The sequence below is a fragment of the Mirounga angustirostris genome, unplaced genomic scaffold (genome assembly GCF_029215605.1).
Source record: "Mirounga angustirostris isolate CCGP_5_RB_7025 unplaced genomic scaffold, mMirAng1.0.hap1 SCAF_3, whole genome shotgun sequence".
Classification (NCBI taxonomy): domain Eukaryota; kingdom Metazoa; phylum Chordata; class Mammalia; order Carnivora; family Phocidae; genus Mirounga; species Mirounga angustirostris.
In genome coordinates this window covers 3,849,506-3,869,332 of record NW_026991711.1, presented here as the reverse complement: position 1 = coordinate 3,869,332, position 19,827 = coordinate 3,849,506, and the positions used below count along the sequence as shown (strand labels likewise).

Sequence of the window (19,827 nt, the reverse complement as noted above, 5' to 3'; positions counted from 1 at the left end):
AACATCATGTGCTATTATGTATCAAAGCCTTGTAAACACAGGGTACACAATGTCCAGGTGGCTGCTATTATTCTGGGGACCAAATATGGCGGAAGTGACTTGTAACCACTGGAGTTTGACCACAAGCCAAGCCATAAAGCTGTGTGCTTTCTGTCCTCACAGGTATTTGAACCAGACCCTACCAGAAGATGTATCAACAGCAGAGCATTCTCTGAACAGGGAGAAATTCGCTCTTTTGAAACAAGCCCTGAATGTAATTGGCTTCAGTCACTTGGTGAGTCATACCATAAATATTTCACTGAGAAAACCAACCTTCTACTAATGTACAAAAGTTATTCATTCAAAAACATTTACCGAGGCCCTATCGTATTCCGGATATTGGTGGGAATACTCATGATTTAGCAGAGAATAAGCCTCAATCTCTGCCTCCTAGAGTTTATGTTCCCATGGGGGAGTTAGACAACACTGTGCCCAGGGTCACAGGTCCTATGAAGACAAATAGTGACCAGAGGAGGGGCATCTCTTTTCAAGAGGGTGGTCAAGGAGACCTTTTCCCAAATGAACCATGTGAGCAAACAGATTAAAGAACTGTGCATTGACCAACTCCAAAGAAAACTGGCAAATCTGAAGGAACTGTTTGCTGCCAAGAATTGCTTTGAAAAGTAACCTAATGACTTATTATGGTATCTTTCTTTGCAACGTAAAGCTTTTTTTTATTCTTAAAGAATTACCAAATACCCACAGGCATCATGAAGCGGAAAAATACAATTTAAAATATTTAAACCACTGCTCCACAATAGAAATTTTTGTACCCATGGGAATGTTCTGGATCTGTGCTTCACAATATGGTAGGTCCATGTGTGGCTAGCAGGCACTTGAAATGTGGCTCGTGTGAATAAGGAAATGAATTTTTTATTTCTTACTTTTTATTAATTTAAATTTAAGTAGCCTTGTGTGGTCAGTGGTTAATGAATCAGACAGCACAGGTCTAGTGGACAAGAGATCTGAAATGAGATAAGCCTGGAGACCCCCCCCCCACCATCCCCTCAAATTCCTCTTCCCCTTACACATTGGCTGTGCCCTCCTCATTTGGTTTGGTGTCATTTTGAATTAATGGCCAATTCCTCATTGGCAGTTAATAGGAGATTGCAGGGGTAACTTTGGTATGCCCGCAGTTTAGCCACCCAGATTTAGCCATAGATTTATATACCTTCTCTTTCTTATAGTAAGTTGATGGATTTGGGTCTTTGTTTTTATTTTTTATTTTTCCCTAGCCCACATAGATACTGCTCACGGGACAGCAAAATGTGGGAATATAAATGAAATAGCTCTGGGCACTTCACCTTCACCACATTCAGAGACGGGAATTCTAGGGACCTACAATCATATGGTCTTTTGTTTTTTTCTTTCTCTCTCTCTTTCTCTAATGATCCAATCTCTATATTTTTGTCTTTTAGTGACTCCCACCCATTTGCACTTTTCTGTCCTTGCATTTGCTACTATTGTACTTTTCTTGTTATTTTTTTCCCCTTCTTCTGTGCCTAAAATTTCTGCTTCCTTCTAGGAAACTGGGATAGAGATGGGAAAGGAATCATTCTACCAAAGTACCCGTTGCTTGGAAACAGGGCTTTAAAAATCCATGATTGATTCTCAAAGGCAGGGTGACCAAAATATGCTTTCCTCCTAAGGTAGCTAATAAGAGAATCTACAACCTTTTTGGTAAAAGAAATATGTGCATTTTAACAAAAGGCATGAAGGTAATTGTGTCACTGAGATGCTTTAGGGCGATGAGTATGGGGACATTTTAGTGCACTTAGGAGGGATGGATCATGCCCAGGTATGTCTGGGCTGGCGAGGCCCTCGAAGAAGACCTGCTCATCAAGGCGCCTGTGCCCAGAGGGACGGTGGGGGGTGGGGTGGGGGGACAGTTGCTCACTCTCCGCACAGACGGGACAGCAACTCTCTGCTCACAGGGCGTAGTGTTCAGCACACGTAATTCGTAGTATGGCTAGTGGTCATACTCTGTCTCCACCGCTAAACTCTGAGATCCTTGAGCTCAGAACCTATTTACCCTGTTTTACTTGGTTCTCACCTGAGCTGTACCCTTCCTACCTAAAGGAGAAGGTCACAGATGTTTTATGTATTTCATATAGAAATCTGCTGGGTCCTAGCTTATGCTTTGTAATTAATACTTCTATTAAAGATTTTTAATTTAGAGTAATTTATTATTGTCTCCGAAGTCCCTACCTCGCAGAGCACCACTGGGAAACCTCCTGAGGCGGGACTGGATTTATTACAAAGGGGGAAAAGCAGTTATCAGGGAGCATGAGGAGTAAACTGTTACTCAAACCAGCATAATTCCATGAAATTTGAAACGATAACCTGTGACTGGTGGGTCACCAAAACCATTTGTAAGTAATGCCACAATCCTAGAGTATTATACCTAAAAATTACTTGGAGACTGTCCTTGTCCGTGTCCTCATTTTAAAGATGATAGAGTTATACTTTGTGGTGAAAACTAGCAGTTCTAGAGGAGATTCATGGAGGTCCTAAGGGCTACATTACTCCACCTATGTATTTATAAAGCAAATACGAGTTGTTCTTAGTAAATTGTCACAGGCAGCAGCTTTTTATTGCAAAATCACCGATTAGGAGAATGAGAGTTTAAAAGATTGTGTCGCTTGCCCAGTGTGGACCTCAAGCAGTGTTACTGTCGATATCACGATACTAAATACTTGTTCTAGAGAAGTGTATTTCTCAGCTTACAGATTTTCTTGATTTTTCATTGTCGCCACAAAATGACTGTCCATAAACCAAATTTAAGGTCTAATTTCTTTCTTTATGCAGAGTTCCAGATTCTCAGATCTCTTCTTTCAGCAGACACTCTCTTATTTCCTTCTCCCTTCTGCTCAAAGATAGCTCTTGCCAACATCCATTTCTTTCTCTTTTCCTTAAGATACCTTAAAAAACAATTAGCATTTTTAAATGTAGGCATAGATGCTTTTATCGTGCCTTCCTGAATCTCCCAGCAGAAGTGAGAAGTCCGATAATCATACCATCAGTTTATCTCAGAAGGGACATAACGGGAAGATGGACATCAGAGCCCGTGGCCTCTCGGGAAGCAGCCTCAGTGGGCAGCCCCGCGTCAGCCCGGGGAGCACGCATGCAATCTGACCGCGCTGGCGATGGCCCGCCAGTCCGACCCATCAGGACACAGTGATTCCTGTTTCAGTATGAGGTTTATCTAGAAACTGTCCATTTATATCAGAGCATCACTTCCTTACCCTCTTTTAAGGAGCAGAGAGACATTGATTTAGAGGAAACGTGCACTAACGCGATTTTGGTTTCGAGCTGGAGATGGGTAGTTCTCTTACTAGACACGCAGGATCTGAGAAGTCACAGCCCCACCAACGGGGTCCATGTCAGTTTTTTTAAGCTATTAGGTTTTTAAAGGATTTGTCTTTTCATCTTTCTTCTAAGCAACTCTATTCATTTTCTGTCTTTGTAAAACGGATAGGAAGTAGAGAATCTGTTTGTGATCCTGGCAGCGATATTACACATTGGAGACATTCGATTCACTGCTCTGACCGAGGCCAACTCTGCGTTTGTCTCTGACCTCCAGTTTCTGGAACAAGGTCAGTGGAACAGATCTCGCATAAACCTCGTGAGTGTGCAGTTTTGCAGACCTGCCGGTAGATGGAGACACAGTACAGAAAAGCCAGGGGAAGAAGCCCTTTCTTCCAGAGTAGAATTCAGAGTGGTAAAATAATATTAATAATGATAAACATAATAATAAAAGACCCGTATCCACTTTGTTCTTCTTTCTTACAAATGGTTTGGGGAATGAATAACGGTACGTACGTGATGTTCTCATGCTTCCCACATTTACAGGGTCGATTCTTAGGCACATTCTTGGGCTTATTTATGTTGTTCTAAATATTATTCCACCCCACCCACCTCTGTCGCCCAGTGTATTTTGGGGGCATGTTATTAGCCAAACATTTTAAACAATGTAATTACTTTCCTTCAAAGGTCTTGCCAAAAACCTCTCTCTCCCCTTTGAAGTTGCCTTGTTAGTCACTCCCCAATTTTTTCAAAATACCTTCAAGCCACAGATCGTCAGTGAAAGTCATATCTTCACCTCATATCAAAGTAATTTAACCAGGGGCTGGGAAAAACATCCAGGGCCGTCTCTGAGGGCAAGGAGAGAAAAGACTGGTAGTGATTTCAGGCAGAGGCCCCACCAGTCATTAGCGTTGTGATTACTAGAAGCGGTTTCTCTAGTTTGTTTTGATAATTAAAGCGGTAGTCAGTGTTCTGTTTTACACCCAGTTCCTCATGGATCTATATCATAAACTTGTAAATAATAACCATAAGGTATAATGTTCTCACCATCCCAAAATGTATACTAACCTTATGTTTTCAATGCTGCTTTAATTTTAGTGGCTGGATTGTTACAAGTCTCAACTGATGAGTTGGTGTCTGCTCTAACGACTGATATCCAGTATTTTAAAGGTAAGTTTACTATACTCTGATGTTTACCTCTGTGCCGTTTGTGGTCTTCTCTGAGATATGGAGAGCAGATGCAACCTTCCTTTCCCCACCCCGTGTAGCTGTTTCTATGAACTGAATGCCAAATGAGAAAAGCATTATGAGCCCATCTGGTCACTTGATATGACTCTGTGTTGGAAACCCTGGAAGCTCTTGAGAGACCGTTTTGATGAACTAGTCACCTTCTCTCGCTAATCAGTCCTTTTAGACAAATCAAGTCATCAGTCCAAGAGGTCCATCTAAATAATTGGACCCATTTGTGTATGCCTAGGCCACCCTCGTCAATGAGGAGCATCCCCTCCCCTCTACAGCATAAGTCAGAAGAAGAGCTGCCATTTATTGGGCACTTAGGAGCTGACGGGCACTGTGCCAAGTGCTGTAAATGCTGGAATTTTAACATTCTCACCAATCGCTATGAAGTGGGCATCACTTTTTCTTTTTAACAGATGAGAAAACTTAGATTCAAGGAGACTAAGTAACTTTGCACATCGAACCACTAGCAAAGGCATGTTTGGGACTAGAATTGAATGCTGTCTGACTCCCGCCATGACTCCACATTCTCTCTGTGCAGTGGGCGAGGAGAGTGGTTTTCCCACATGCACCTCGGTTGCTCCCTGGAAATTGGTGCCCTACCAACCTTCCTCTTAGTGAAAGTTTGAGGACTCACCATCCCTCTGATCTTTTTTCTCGAAATCACCACTGTCCTTACCTGTTGCTCCTCTTGAACCTACTTGCGGATGTTTAGGTACGTGGCTTATCCTTTCTGCCTCTTAGCTCTAGAGGGTTCCCTTCCATATTCTGGAACTTTATGAATCTCCCCATCATCCAGTCAGCTGTGCAAAAGTCATTCTGATGCCTTTTCCTCCTCCTTCTCCACTGAGTAGACCAGACGTAAGTCAGCTCTACTCCACAAATCGCTCTCATTCTCACTACCTTCTCTTCATTTCTGCCACCACTGCCTTAAGATGTCATTCCTTCCCTAGAGCAGGGAACAACATCCTCTTTAATCTTTTATCTCCTATTGTCTCCCTTCCCCACTGCCTCAAGAATAGTCTTGCTGAATCATATTCTGCAAATGTGATTTTCATCCGTGGACTACAGCCTTTCAAAGATGCTCCCAGTTCTTTCCGAGTAAACCTCATCCCTTTAGGATAGCCCAGCACGCATGCCCTTTATTATTCGGGCCCACCTCACTTTTATACTTTATTCTGAGCCATTTTCCCACCAGCCCTTGCATCTAATTATATTGTTTCTTGAACTTCTCCAAAATCATCATATTTCATGACTTTTTAAAGAAAACTTGAACGCACCATTAATATCTAGAATTTACTATACACACATTTTTCTGCTTACACCGTCCTCGTGTCCTTACTCGCCCACTATGTTGGTGACCCATCAACACCCTCAATCATGTTGACTCTGGAGACCTTAATTCTATAATGTCATAAATGGCACCTGCTTTCACGGCCACCTTGTTTGTTGATCTCGATGGCCTTGAACTTGTAGGTCTCTGAGTGTTGATCTCAATGGCCTTGAACTTGTAGGTCTCTGAGTCTTCCTTACCTGCTTTTTTCTTTTTTTCTTTTATCTCTGCCTATCTCAGAAGAAGTTCTCCTCCACTGACCAACAGCTCACTCAGCTGTTATTTCACACGGTCATCATTCTATTACCTAACCCCCTGCTCGGCCGTGTGTCCCAGGTTGGCCGTCTGGCCATGGCCACAGGGTATGAGTGTTAGACTCCCTCCTCCTCTTCATCTCTAGCGTCAAAGCTATCACAGGCTCAGCTCCAAATCATCCTCACCTGTTTTGTTTTTTGGTTTGTTTTTTTTTCTTTAGTTTTTTTCTCGAGTCTTTTCTAAAAACCCTATCACTCAAGATTTCAATCACCGTCTCTTAGAGAATGAAATAAACATTTCTACCCAAAGGCCCCAACCCGTTCCCAAACTCCACACTCACATTTTGGTTAGCTGGACCATGTCTTTGAAAATATTTAAAATATGACTGATTTTCCAGATGGCCAGGTTTCCAAAGGCCCTGGGGACAATTCATATTCAAGCCAGTGAGCGGTTATCGAAAAGCTTGTTAAGAAGGCCCCGCCCACAGTTGGTTCCCTAACGGAAAGGAAATTACACAGCCTGCCTCGAGATCCAAAGCTGTGCTGTGTCGGTAACAAATAAGACTGCAGGGTACATGGCCCTCACTTTGGGAAACATTTTAAGTAATAACTGGCAGAGACCTCATTTATCAGCCTTGTCGCATAGTTTTAACATCTTTTGGCGTAGGGGGATGTGTGAGGGATAAAATGGATGTGCGCGGTGTTGTTCTATGTGAGGGAAACCTTGTTCTACCTCCTCTCCTTTCTGCTGTTCCAGGGGACACCATCATACGGCGACATACTGTGGAGATGGCTGAATTTTACCGGGATCTCTTGGCCAAGTCCCTGTTCGGGCGTTTGTTTAGCTTCTTGGTGAATACCATGAACTGCTGCCTCCACAGTCAAGATGAACACAGCAGGTAGGGTTGGTGGACACTGGTCTGCAGAGTTATTCCTGTAGTAGCCAACTTAAAGGGCTCCCCTCCTGCAGGTGCTTTGTAATCCAATGGGACATGTAAGTTACACTATCGTGTAAACATCTCATTTTAACAAGTGATTTTACCTAAAGGGTTTTATTGACTCTTTCTTAGAGATTTAACACCCCCTCCAACTCCCCACCCCCACCCATTGATGAATTAATTAAATCGTATCTCATGCATGGAGATGCACGTACATCCTCTCTGGGCTGAAGGTATATCTGGCCTTCTGAGCACCAAGAAATGTAAATAAAAATTATAAATCTGGGAAGAAGACTGTTTAAGAATATCTAAAGCACTTAACGTTTGTTAAGGAGTCCGTGTCTCTCTTAGGACCAACTCTTCACATATTTGTAGATTATTTGACGAAAGGTCTCTATGGTAATCATTTTGACGCATAGCCTTAATCACCTTTAAAGCAGTAGCTTTACAGGATTATTTGACAATCTAAAAATTACAGACCTCCATGGCCTCTTGTCAATGGAAAACTTTGTTAATATTCTTGTCACTAATAATGACCTTGGGCAGCCCATTGAAAGCAGAAATGCATCCAGAGGTCTTCACACGTATGCTTGTCTTTGAATGAAATCTTTTGAGGATTTCTTTGTTGTCCATATAGAGTTCTTCACTAAATTCCTAAAAATTGCTACATTTGGAGGTTTCTTGGAAAACACTAGAAGTAACATGTATTGATGGGACAGTATTAAAGAAATGTTGACATCTCAGAAGACTTCAAGGACAAAGGGATACTGAAGACCTCATTACAATGTGCACATATAAATTTTACAGCACGTCCATCAGCACACAGTACAGTCTGGGATTTGGGATCTAGGTGTAATATTATCAATATTTTAGCAGCTGTACCTTAGAGTTTGGTATGGTGAGGATTCTTGGGTTTATAGTTGTTTATTGTCAATTTGTAGTTTTCCTTAAAATATGAAGATAATTCACAGAATGATACTAATATGCTAAGTCTTGCAAATTAATCTTGTGTGAAATTATTGGCTGGGCAACTGAAATTGACATCGAAAAAAATTAATGTTATAAATCCAGCTGTACATAGAAACTTTTAGAACATTTCCATTTGACATCTATTTTTTTAAAAAGATTTATTTATTTATTTATTTATTTATTTATTTAAGATTTTATTTATTTATTTGAGAGAGAGAGAATGAGAGACAGAGAGCATGAGAGGGAGGAGAGTCAGAGGGAGAAGCAGACTCCCTGCCGAGCAGGGAGCCCGACGCGGGACTCGATCCCGGGACTCCAGGATCATGACCTGAGCCAAAGGCAGTCGCTTAACCAACTGAGCCACCCAGGCGCCCCTAAAAAAGATTTATTTATTTTAGAGACACAGAGAGAGAGCGCACGCGCACATGAGCGGGGGAGGGGGGGCAGGGGGGAGAGAGACTCTTAAGCAGACTCCACACTTAGCACAGAGCCCAAAGCAGGGCTCGATCTCAGGACCCTGAGGTCACGACCTGAGCTGAAATCAAGAGTCGGATGTTCAACTGACTGAGCCACCCAGGCACCCCTCCGTTTGGCATTTAAATCTTACAGAGCCTTAAATTTATATAATTGGAAAAACGTATACGTAGCCTCGATATTTGACTACACACACACACACAGAAAAATATACAAATATAAACCTTGGAAAGCATATTGTTTCCCTTTCAGTGGTAACATTGCCACTGGGTCAGTATGTAAATTTATGGTGTTAGTGCTGTTTATTAAAATTCTTTACCAAGCAAATGAATGAGGACAGGGATTAGCAGGAAATTAGTAATGATTTAATGTATTAGAAGTTTAACTTAGAAGACATAGTATCCTCAGATGAGTCGTAATTCCCATGTTTTTCTCCCATTTCTCCCCAGGGTCACCCAAACCTAAATTTAAATCCCAAATACTGCAAAAAAAGGTTATGTTTGCAGTATTTCTAACTCATTGAAATTCATGGAAAGCTGAAGGATTTGTAGATTTATAGACCCATTTCCTAAGTCTCAGAGAGGTCTCAAAATTTGGATAAACTTAGGCTTTCATTGTTTATGAATCCTCCATTTTTTTGAAATGTGTAATCATGTCAAAACCATTATGTAAGAAATGTGTATCCCCATGGTTCAAGTTGGCGAGCACTCTTGATGTTGATGGGGAGTATTTTTCACACTACATTTGTTTTTTGTGGGTTTTTTTTTTTTTTTTTTGGTAAATTTTGCAAGAGAGAATAACTATAAATAAGATGTACTCTAACAAGTTATTAAAAGAAAACAAGTGAAATTGAATCAGATGAAATGTTTGTTCTTGGAATGCTGAACTCATTTCCTGGATTACAGCAAAATAGGTACAATATTAATAATATTATACACTTTAAAAGATGTTACTTTCTCTACCTAGATTCTAAATAGGGTCACTTCTAAGTTAAAAGCCTGAGGTATAATGTGGGAGATGGTGATGATTAGTTAATTATGATGAACCAAAGCATCTGCAGTATTTGCTTGGCCAGAATCGAGCCAGTAAGATTGCAGTGTGGATGTCTCCAGCCTGTGGCAGGCTGTGGTTTTAATGTCCATACAGGCTGGGGACCGACCAGGCTGGGGAAGCTCTCATTCAGGGGACACGCTTTGTAGTCAGGGCACTCCAGAAATTGAAACATGCTCAAACTTTATTTATTAGGCTCAGTTGACAATAATTTGGTCCAAGTAGGCTAAAAAGGAATAATGATAAAAATAGCAACAAAACCAATATATACAATGTGTTATATCATATGCATTATATATAATGTGTATTTTATCATATATCAAAATCCTCTATATAATGTACAATATATAATAATATGTATACACATATATATTATATATATTATATAGTATATAATATATACTATACGTGATATATAATTTATAATAATTTATACATATTATATATATAAATTGTATCATACATATATAATTATAAATTATATCATATAACCATCTTATTGTTGTAATAGTTTATTTAATATATAACTATTATAAATGATTATGTATATGATATGATAATTTGTATTATATATGTACATAATATGTATATGTATATATTATATATTATATATAAGAATGTATATATGATATAATGATATAATGCATTCATTTGTTTAAAACTTCAGTGTTCACAAAGTGCATACATATAAACTACCTTCAGAAGAAATTCTGTTAAACAGCCAAGAACAACACACGTTATTGCGGGAGCAATGGCAGCTCTAGGAAGTTGTGAGGCGTGGATGTCCTGCTCCTTTGTTCCCCCTCCCGATGCACCTCCCTCTGAGAATTCCTACACAAATCAGAGTTGTGGTGTGTTAACTGCTTTCTGGGACATTTCTTTCTCTAAGCTATCACTTTGGCCTCTGAAGTGAGGGGTACACAAGGTTAATACGGTGTTCCATGATGCTGGCATACCCCTCCTCCCTGCCTGGTCGTGACAGCCTCGGTGGCTGTCCCGGCGCGTCTGCCCAGCATCGGCTCACGGGCTTGCTGCCGCCTCCCGTCCTCACACATCCAAGTGCTTTCATGGTCTTTGGGGGACATTATCTGTCGGCGCTCATCTTCACGTTTGATTCGTAATCGGTTGAGAAGTAAGACAGTGGAGTAAGGCGTTAGGAACCAAGACACCGGTTCTGTGGATTGGGGGAGACAGCAGACCCGGGACGTGCCCCCGAGTGCGGGCAAGCTGCTTCTGAGCTACGCTGTCACGCAGGCTGGCTTTCGTGTGGGCCCTGTCAGCAATGGGGGGGTAGCCGCCCCGGGCAGGAGGGCTCTAAGCCTCCCACCAGGGCTGCCTCCTGCTCGCCTGTGGAGGAAGCCCTCCTGCAGAGGCCAGGAGAGTTATAGCCCGTGGAGCTTCTCTCATGGAAGGAAACCCCAGGACCAGGGCAAGTATCTCCACTTAACAAGATGTGAGTGTTTTATTTAAGAGTTGATTGGCTTGAGGGGCGCCTGGGTGGCTCAGTCGTTAAGCGTCTGCCTTCAGCTCAGGTCATGATCCCAGGGTCCTGGGATCGAGCCCCGCATCGGGCTCCTGCTTGGGCTCTCCCTCTGCCGCTCCCCTTGCTTATGCTCTCTCCTCTCTCTCTGTTGAATAAATAAATAAAATCTTAAAAAAAGAAAAAAAAGAGTTGATTGGCTTGAAAGACCCAAGGCCCATCTGATGCAAGAAAGCACGTAGGCTCAGGGACTCCTGTGCTGAATGGGTTGGGTCCTTTTTTCCTGGTATTTTCCAAAGGATACAGCTGAACCCGTCTGTCTTACAGTGTGACAGTCCTCCCCTTCTGTAGTCCTCAAGATGTGGCCACTAGATACGCAGGAGACCCTTGTAGTCTAATAGTACTTGGCCTCAACTCCCCCGTAGATTGATAGCTGACACCCCATGACCAGTGTAGGCATAAAGAAATTCCATGTTTGAACCACACAGAGATCCATATGTAGATTCTTATAACCTCATATGTAGAAAATTGGCAACCGCCAAGAGCACGGGAAACACTGGCCTTCGAGTCCACCCTTCACTGGCCAATTTTCTTCCCAGTGAATCCAAAGCTGTGTGGTGAGCTCCCTTCCCGGGGATACAGCCCTTCTTCTCCCCAAGGGAAAGTCTTCCCTTGGATGCTTCATTAATTACAGTCAGACCAACGTCCTTCTGCTTATCCTTCTCAGGAGGCCTTGAGCTGATTCCCAGGGTCCCCTCTCCCCAGGGAGTTAGCTTCCCTGATCAGGAGACCACAGTCTCCTGCAGCTTCATGGTCCCGCTGCTTCCCGAGTGTGCCCCAGCTCCCGTCTGCCCTGTGGTAGAGTTGTGATGTGCAAACACTTGGGGACTGTCACCTCCTGTGTTTCTGTCTGTGAGTCTTCCTATAGCTCTCAGTAGGCTCCTTTCCAGGGTCCACGCTCTTTGCTCCAAAACATCACCTCAAGCACAGACTGTGGGAAATAGACAGGATTCTGCATAAATTTCCTTAATACCTCCCTCTTCCCATGAATTATTTTGCCTTATCATCGTGGAACTCCTTCTCTGTTTCAAGATATGGGTTGGCTGTTTTTAGTGGAACATTCAAAATGGAAAGCCTTGCTCTTCAGTATCTGCTGTTCCTTTACTTAATAAAATTACAAACCTTGGGGCGCCTGGGTGGCTCAGTCGGTTAAGCGCCTGCCTTCGGCTCAGGTCATGGTCCCAGGGTCCTGGGATCGAGCCCCACATCGGGCTCCCTGCTCAGCGGGGAGCCTGCTTCTCCCTCTCCCACTCCCCCTGCTTGTGTTCCCTCTCTCGCTGTGTCTCTCTGTCAAATAAATAAATAAAATCTTTAAAAAAATAAAATTACAAACCTTTTGAAAAAGATAGTAGGGAGACACATTAAATTTATCTTTCATCTGAAAAGGCAACGTTATGGACAGTATTATGTTGGCCCACAAGAAAGTATTTCTTTTATTGTGTCAGCATAAGTAAAATTGTCCACAGCTTTTCAGACCTGTAGTATTATTACTTACCTTGGTGTAACAACCCTATTACAAAGTGTGATTTGTGGTGTCATGAAAACACATGTTCTTCTCTTGCCTCACCTTCCCTTAAAGAGTATTATATGAGGAGAATATGTTAAGGCCCTGGGAAAAAACAGTGGTAGGTCCCAAGACATTTCTGCTCACAAATTACAGTTCTGTGAGTCCGCTAGTCCCCTAATACCCAGTTGGAACAGAAATTAAAAGTGTCTCAAGATGAGAGTTCTCTCTCCGGCCGCCGGGCCTGTGGTGGTAGGGACTGCCTTCCAGGAAGGGTATGAGGTTGGCATGGGAGATGGGGGAAGGGACAGGGAAGTGAGGGATATCTTGGCTTTCTGATAGCTGGAGGATGGTTATCCCTGACCCCTTCTGGCTCCTCATAGATTCCCATGCTGGACCTCTCCTTCTGCAGTCCTCAGGGGGTGAGAAGGGTATTCGTTCATTCATTCATTCATTCATTCATTCATTCATTCATTCATTCATTCATTTCCCACATGTCCCCCATGCTTGGGGCAGTCCATTCAACACAGGCTCATAGCAGAGTGAGCTGGTCCCCACACCTTCCCAGGTGTGCATCTTGGGAAAGATTTCTCTGCGTTGAGGGCAGAGAAGGACTCAGGAATGGAACGGTGCCTTGAGGAGTTGCAGACATTTTCATTACTCACTTTTTATAATTTTTAAACCAAAACACAGGCTCTAAACTGCACTTAACTTGTGTAAAGGATATCATCCGTGTGATTCTGAAATGAGCTAAATGTTGGAGATTCTAACTAAAGTAGAATGAATAATAAATACCTTGATTTAAAAAAATGATAAAATAATTTTTGCAATTCCTAAACTTGGACTTGTTCCATAATGCAACACTGAGGATTGAATTGGCAATGTTAAATTTAAAATGACTACTTGTTCCTGAAATGGCGCCTTCATCAGAGTTGGACCTGGCTGCTTTCAGACATTCTTGAGCAGCAGAGGGGTTGGGGGAACTTTGGGACAGTTCCCCAAATGTCTCGGACGCTGAAACCTGCAGTTTATTTCACTGGTTTTCATCATGCGTTCCGAATACAATGGTTTATGTTCCTGAGGCCAGCTGAGAAATAGAACCTGTGGAGCATATTCCTTTTTACCGTTAGACACACCCTAAGAATATATAGATGGAGAGTTGAAGAAGGTTAGCAGGTGGAGGAGAAGAGGCCAGGCGGTAGAGTGGAATGGACAGTACACTTTATTTATTTACCTGCTTATTTATTTGTTCATTCCTTCATTCGTTTGTTCATTCATTCATTTATGTCTGCTTGTTCTGAAATCCACATTTTTGGTCAGCGCAATTTGGCATGCAAATATATGCAGTAAATAAATGGAGTTTCAAGCATACATATGGAGATTTGGGGGCTTGTACCGAGCCTTCAGTTTCTTAAATATGCTTATACTGTATTACATTCTTACAATATTTTACTTGAGCTAAACATAAACATTTAAAAATTTTATGATTAATTACATTTGGCTTCAGTGACTTACAGAAACTTGGGAAGAGTTCCCCCCAGATGTCTTCAGACACCGAAACTGACAGTTCATTTGACTCATTTTCATCCTGAGTCCTCGGGTATCCAAGCTTGTCCCTCCCGGTTCCTCTGGGAACTTTGGTTGGTGTCCAGGGTTATCTGAGGATAATGAGAGGACACCAGGTTGTCTGCGCAGTCCCAGACACAGCGGGAATGGCTGCTTGGGTAAAATCCCTAAAATCCTGGTGGGTGTGGCTGGAAAGAAGGCTTCCTGGTTGGGGATTTGTCTGTGGAGATGCAGGGATCCAAAGAGATGCAGATGGACGACACGTTGGGAAGCCAGGATATGGTCTAGTCTTTTCCATTGAATTTTGGTTCAGTGACTTTGTGTTTTTCAGGGAGTGGCAAATAGAGGAAATATGTTGTTCTTTAGAAATAGGAATGTCGCCTATCACGTACACTCCTGGACCTGAGAGGTGTTTTCTCTTTGCTCAGTGTCTTTGTAATAAGTGGGTGACAGTGGATTTGCATCAGTCAATTTCCATCCTCTGTCCCTTTCTGTGCTGACACATCCGTGACTCGCCTACAGAGAGCCTGGCTAGTCCAGAGTGCAGTGTGAGCTCCTTGATGGTTGCAAAAATGAGGTCCACGTGGCTTAGATGCCATATTTCCCAGGAAGTAGGGGTTCCTTGAGGAAAAACTCACATGGCAGGATGCCAGCTCCATGGACAGGTGAGTGTGTGGCGCCTGGATGGATTCTGGCTGAGGCAGAGGAGACGTTGGGGGCAGGGAGCTGGTGCTCTGGAGGGGCCCCTCTGGGCACCTGGGGACAGGTGGGAGAATGGGGTCAGATTGGAATGAAGGCTCCAGGCTTTAAATATGAAAGCCATCTTGTTTTTCCTGGGGAGGTAGGGGGTCACCACCCCGAGAAATGTCCAGAGTCTGTCCTTGCATCCATAGATTGATTATGGAGAGAGAAAAGAAAGCAGTTGAGAAGAAATCACTTGTGAAATTGCTCACACTGTTAAATGTCTCCTCTCCCACCCAGGATACGTGTAGTGTGGGTTTGAGTAAGAGACGGAGGTGTTACACAGATACACCAGTGAGAAAGAAAGCCAGACTATTTTAGAGAGAAGTTGAAGTTTTCTTTAGGAGTTCTGTTCTTTTCTTTTTTTTGTCCTTTGAATTCACATATCAGTTCAATGGTTTGGTTCCCGAAATCATCGGTAGGATGTTTTCTGCATCTTACCCTGCTTCTAAAGTCACACATTTTGATAGTAAGGAAAAATCCTTCTGTAAGTCAGCATGGAACGTGCTAGATGTCCAGAAAGATTTCCATTGGCAGGGTCACCAAATGACCTGTGTGCTCCCCAGCATCTGGCTGGGGTCACTGCAGAGGACGGTGGTTTCCGCCGTGGGGGCAGCTTCCCCGAGTGTCGCAGCAGAAGACACGTTCTCTGAAATGAGAAGAGAGGAGCACGTCCAGTGGGACATAAATTTTAGGTGCTGTCATGATGCCAAGTGAGTCCGTTCCGCTCCAGCATCTGACAACATCGGAAAGGATGTGAGCATCCAAATGAACATAGAAAATCTGGGTTACATTGTAACAAGCAAGTTAATGTTCATCTTCAGAAAAATCGCACTCCTTCATTAGATGAGACGTGCTATTCTTCCTTAATTAGAGAGAACAAATATTTCCTGTAGGGAAAATATAATTATAGCTTTGGAGCGCTCTGCAGGCTGGTTTAAAAAGGAAACCCATGTCAGCATTTTGGATAATCTGTACTGGGTCTGAAGACTGTCTCAGTGAATGGCAGAGAGGGACGATCTCTACCTTGGTGCTCTGAAATGAAAATACAGTGGATTAATGGGGTCAACTGGATATATGGCTTAAGTTTATTGGGGAATTCTCCTTAGTTTTGTTCTGCTAAGAATTCAGCTCATAAACTATTAATTTTGAATATACACGTACATATTTGTTGAATTTCCAAGGATTTTAAGTAGAAAGTAATATCTTTCCTGTTTATATGGAATTTGTAGGCAAGTTTGTTGTGATTACCCATTTATCTCTCCTTGATTCAATCAGGTAGCACTTAATATACTTATGAAATGTTATAGTGTCTTTTTTTAGGTCAGGGTCTCATTTGAGAATCCGGTGAATAGCATAAACACACACACACACACACACACACACAGTCCCTCACATAATTCCTGGGGATTAATAGACCACACCCAGCAAAACAAAATCTATGTGCCTGGGCTGTAATAATTTCTTAATTTGTTGATTAAAGAAATGAAAAAATTTAATACCTTCAGCGTGGTTCCTAGTCCCCTGGTAGTTCTTGAGGATTTTTAAGTCAATTTTTTTTGGTAATGATTTTGTTGAGATTTTTTTTTAATTAAAAATTATCTTTTAAAATATTAGATGAAATCCATGATTTTTTAAAAAACATACCCTGAGGTACCTTCTAATAGATGAGTAACAATTTTAAAAACACTAATAGGACAGTAAGCATGTGAATCTATTCTGGAAGATTAGGTATCCTAGATTCGATGTTTAGCTGTAACCGAGTATTTGTCAAGGATCTCTCGTCCGTCAGTGACAGGGAGTCAGAAAGTTGGGTTACAAGGTACTAGGGGGCCTGAATGCAGCTGAGGGCAGAGCATCTTTCTGCTGCACAGCAGGCCAGCCGTTAAAAATCTCTCTTGGATTACAGGTCAGACCTGCACTGTTTGCACAGATCATCTCTGCTTTACCTACCGTCATATGACACTTCCAAGTCCCGTCTGTAGGTTGTTGGTTTGCTTTCTGTGAGGGGGATTTGTCATGACTTCCGCACCTGCTCCTTCTGTTCTACACAATGCATAAACCTAAATTCTAAGCAGGGCTGTGTGTGATTATATTGTTCTACATTGCTCTTAAATTATTTAACCAGAAGACTTTTTTTTTTCTTTTAAATGTCAGGTGCAACCTATGACTTTTTAAAAGAACTTGTAAAAGGCTATGGGATGTAGCCATAATGTTTATAAATGGTTCTTACGGAAGTTTAATTTGTTTTATCTTTTGCAAGGAAACAAGGTCAGTTTGGGGAGGGTGAGTCTTTGAGCTACAAGTTGGAAGATTAATCTTCTCCAGAGTGGCAGCCATGGGGAGCATCCGGGTGGTGAGAATTGTCCATCCCTGGGACTTGAAAATCCCAAAAGGTTCCGACAGTGTCATGACCTTGCCACGCCACCCACAGAAAGGTCACCTCTGCTTTAGCTGAGGGCTTGCCATCATTCCCTACAACTGGAGGCTTACAATAGGCTGTGCCTTCCTTCTTCCTGAGTCCGATGAGTAGGAAAGATTTTATTGAAAACAAGGAACATGAATTTTGAGAACATCTGTGCTCCACCAGCCCCCGCCCAAGTATGGAAGAGAACTTGTACGATTATCACCTGGCTCCAGATTTAAATGTTTTCTGCTCTTTGGGACTATCGACTAGATGATCCGTAGGGATTCTCAACAATGTGGGGTGGGACAGGGCTCAGTGGCCTTTGCAGAGCAAAGGAATATTAAAAATAATTTAAATCTCTTTGCCAAACCACACACATCTTCCCTATAACGCTCGAGGAATCATAGGGAGGGTTTGAAATGCCCCTCCATTTTTGTTGGTTTTTTTTTTTTTTTGAGGATGAAGTAAGTGATAGAAATGGTGATAGAAAAATGGAGTAAGAAGAAAATGTCTAGAAAGTAAATGTTTTTTCACTGTTATTTTGATAAATTGGTAATTTCCCTAAGAAAACATCTGACCATATGATCTATTGAAACTCACTTGAGAATCCTAAGTAAAATCTCATTCTCTCTTTTTCTCTCTCATTTGTTATGTATTTTATAAATTCCTGTTGAAGTTCAAAAAAGGTTCACAGAGATTAGCTGTCCTCCTTTATGGACACAAAACTGGGAACAAAGTGAAACTCGCTTCTGAAGTAAGGATTGAAGGTGTAAATGAACCGATTAAAAACCAAATGTTTACTTACTAGTTTCAGTTTTCTCCCTTAACAATTTATTGAAACGATTATAGAGATATAAAGTCTTTGATGGATATTACAAATCAAAAAGATATCTGCAAGAAAGATAATCTAAAATTCTAGACCATCAGTTCATCAGTAATTAAGAGTTGCTACGATGATATTTTGTACATTAATTTATCAGTTATAATGTAAAGTACTTAATCCTTAAAAATGAACTTATTAATTCTCAAATGTCTCACAGAAATACTCAAACACCTGCTGTGCATTTGTGGGAAAATTAAAATAGACTTATCCTGTGTTTTTTTTTTTTTTTTCCCACTGAACATATGATATCTTTCTTCATTAACGGTCTTTTTTTGGAGGTGGGGGCAGAGGTACTAATCAAGAGAAGTGCAGAAGGGTATAGCCAAGGCACTCATTCACCTGCTATCTAGAATTAACACTGCTAACATTTTCCACTTCTGTTTCAGATTTTTATTAACATAGAAGAAAGAGGAAATTGCTGAAAGCTCAAGTTCCTTTTGTTTACCAACATAGATCCATTTCTCCCCTTGCACCCCAGAGACAACAATGTCATCAATTCAGTATAAATTTCCCACAGTTTGTTTTTTTTATTTGTTTAGGTGTTGTGTTTTTTTTTTTTTATTACAAATCTATAACATTGTGAGCCATTAAGGATTGAAGAAATGCTATCACATAGTACATTTATGCAGCACTTCCCTTTTTAAATCCACACGGCTTTTGCGAGTTATCTGTATTGATACAGAAAGGGCTAATTCAGTCTTTTTAACTGCTGCATTAATGCCCTTCAATGAAAAAAACCACAATATTCTCATCTCTTTCCCTTTCAAGGGACACTTAAGTATCTTTTCTTTTCTTTCTTTTTTTCTTAATTATACACAGTATTGCATCCTTGTACGTATCTCCTGAGATACGTGTTTAGAATTTTCCTCCGGGTATATATTTAGTGACAGGATTATAGGGAGAGCATTAATTTGCATTTCCCTGATTACGAATGAGGCTGAATGTGGCAGGTTCTGCACCATCCCCTGGTGATGTGCACGGAGAGATGTGCAGTGAGATTTGTTCAGTGATGCTCAGTTGTCTGACTTTAGGGCCCTATCATAGATGTCCTTCTCCTACTTCAAAGTCACCTTACATTTTCCTCCTAAAACCCTTAGATTTCAGTACATCAGGAACTTCTGTTTATATGAACCATTGATATAATGTTATATTTTTAGTCAAATATTCCATGGTTCCTATCCCCAGTTATCCCCAATTATTAGAAATGTTTTTTCACCCCTCCTGATTTTTAATCTATTTCACTAAAACTGTATCAGTAATATATTGTTTTAATAAGTAAGTTCTCATAATAACTTTATTTTCTTATTTGTTTTGGTTATCTCTGGATCTTTATTTTTGCATATGAATTTTATAATCACTTTGACCCAGTCCATAAAAAAGTTCTTTGGGGATTTTGACTGGAAATACATTTATAGATTAATATGAGGAGAATTGGCTTCTTTAGATTATTGATTCTTTTCTTCCATAAATATGATCTATATTTCTATTTATTCATGTTTTTTTTCTTAAATAATGTTTGTATTTTTTTATCAATTTCTTGAACATTTTTATTTTATTTTTTTCTATGTACTTTGTACTTTTGTTGTT

At 41.2% G+C, this 19,827-nt stretch overlaps 1 protein-coding gene across 1 annotated transcript in view; it reads left to right on the top strand.

Annotated features, from left to right (window-relative positions):
* MYO16 (myosin XVI) overlaps positions 1–19,827 on the top strand; it is a 435,943-nt gene that overhangs the window by 223,136 nt on the left and 192,980 nt on the right. Inside the window, exons 16-19 of the mRNA XM_064585765.1 lie at positions 163–274; positions 3,518–3,635; positions 4,444–4,515; positions 6,926–7,067. Coding sequence (XP_064441835.1) covers positions 163–274; positions 3,518–3,635; positions 4,444–4,515; positions 6,926–7,067 — 444 coding nt within the window. The remainder of the gene's footprint in view (positions 1–162; positions 275–3,517; positions 3,636–4,443; positions 4,516–6,925; positions 7,068–19,827) is intronic.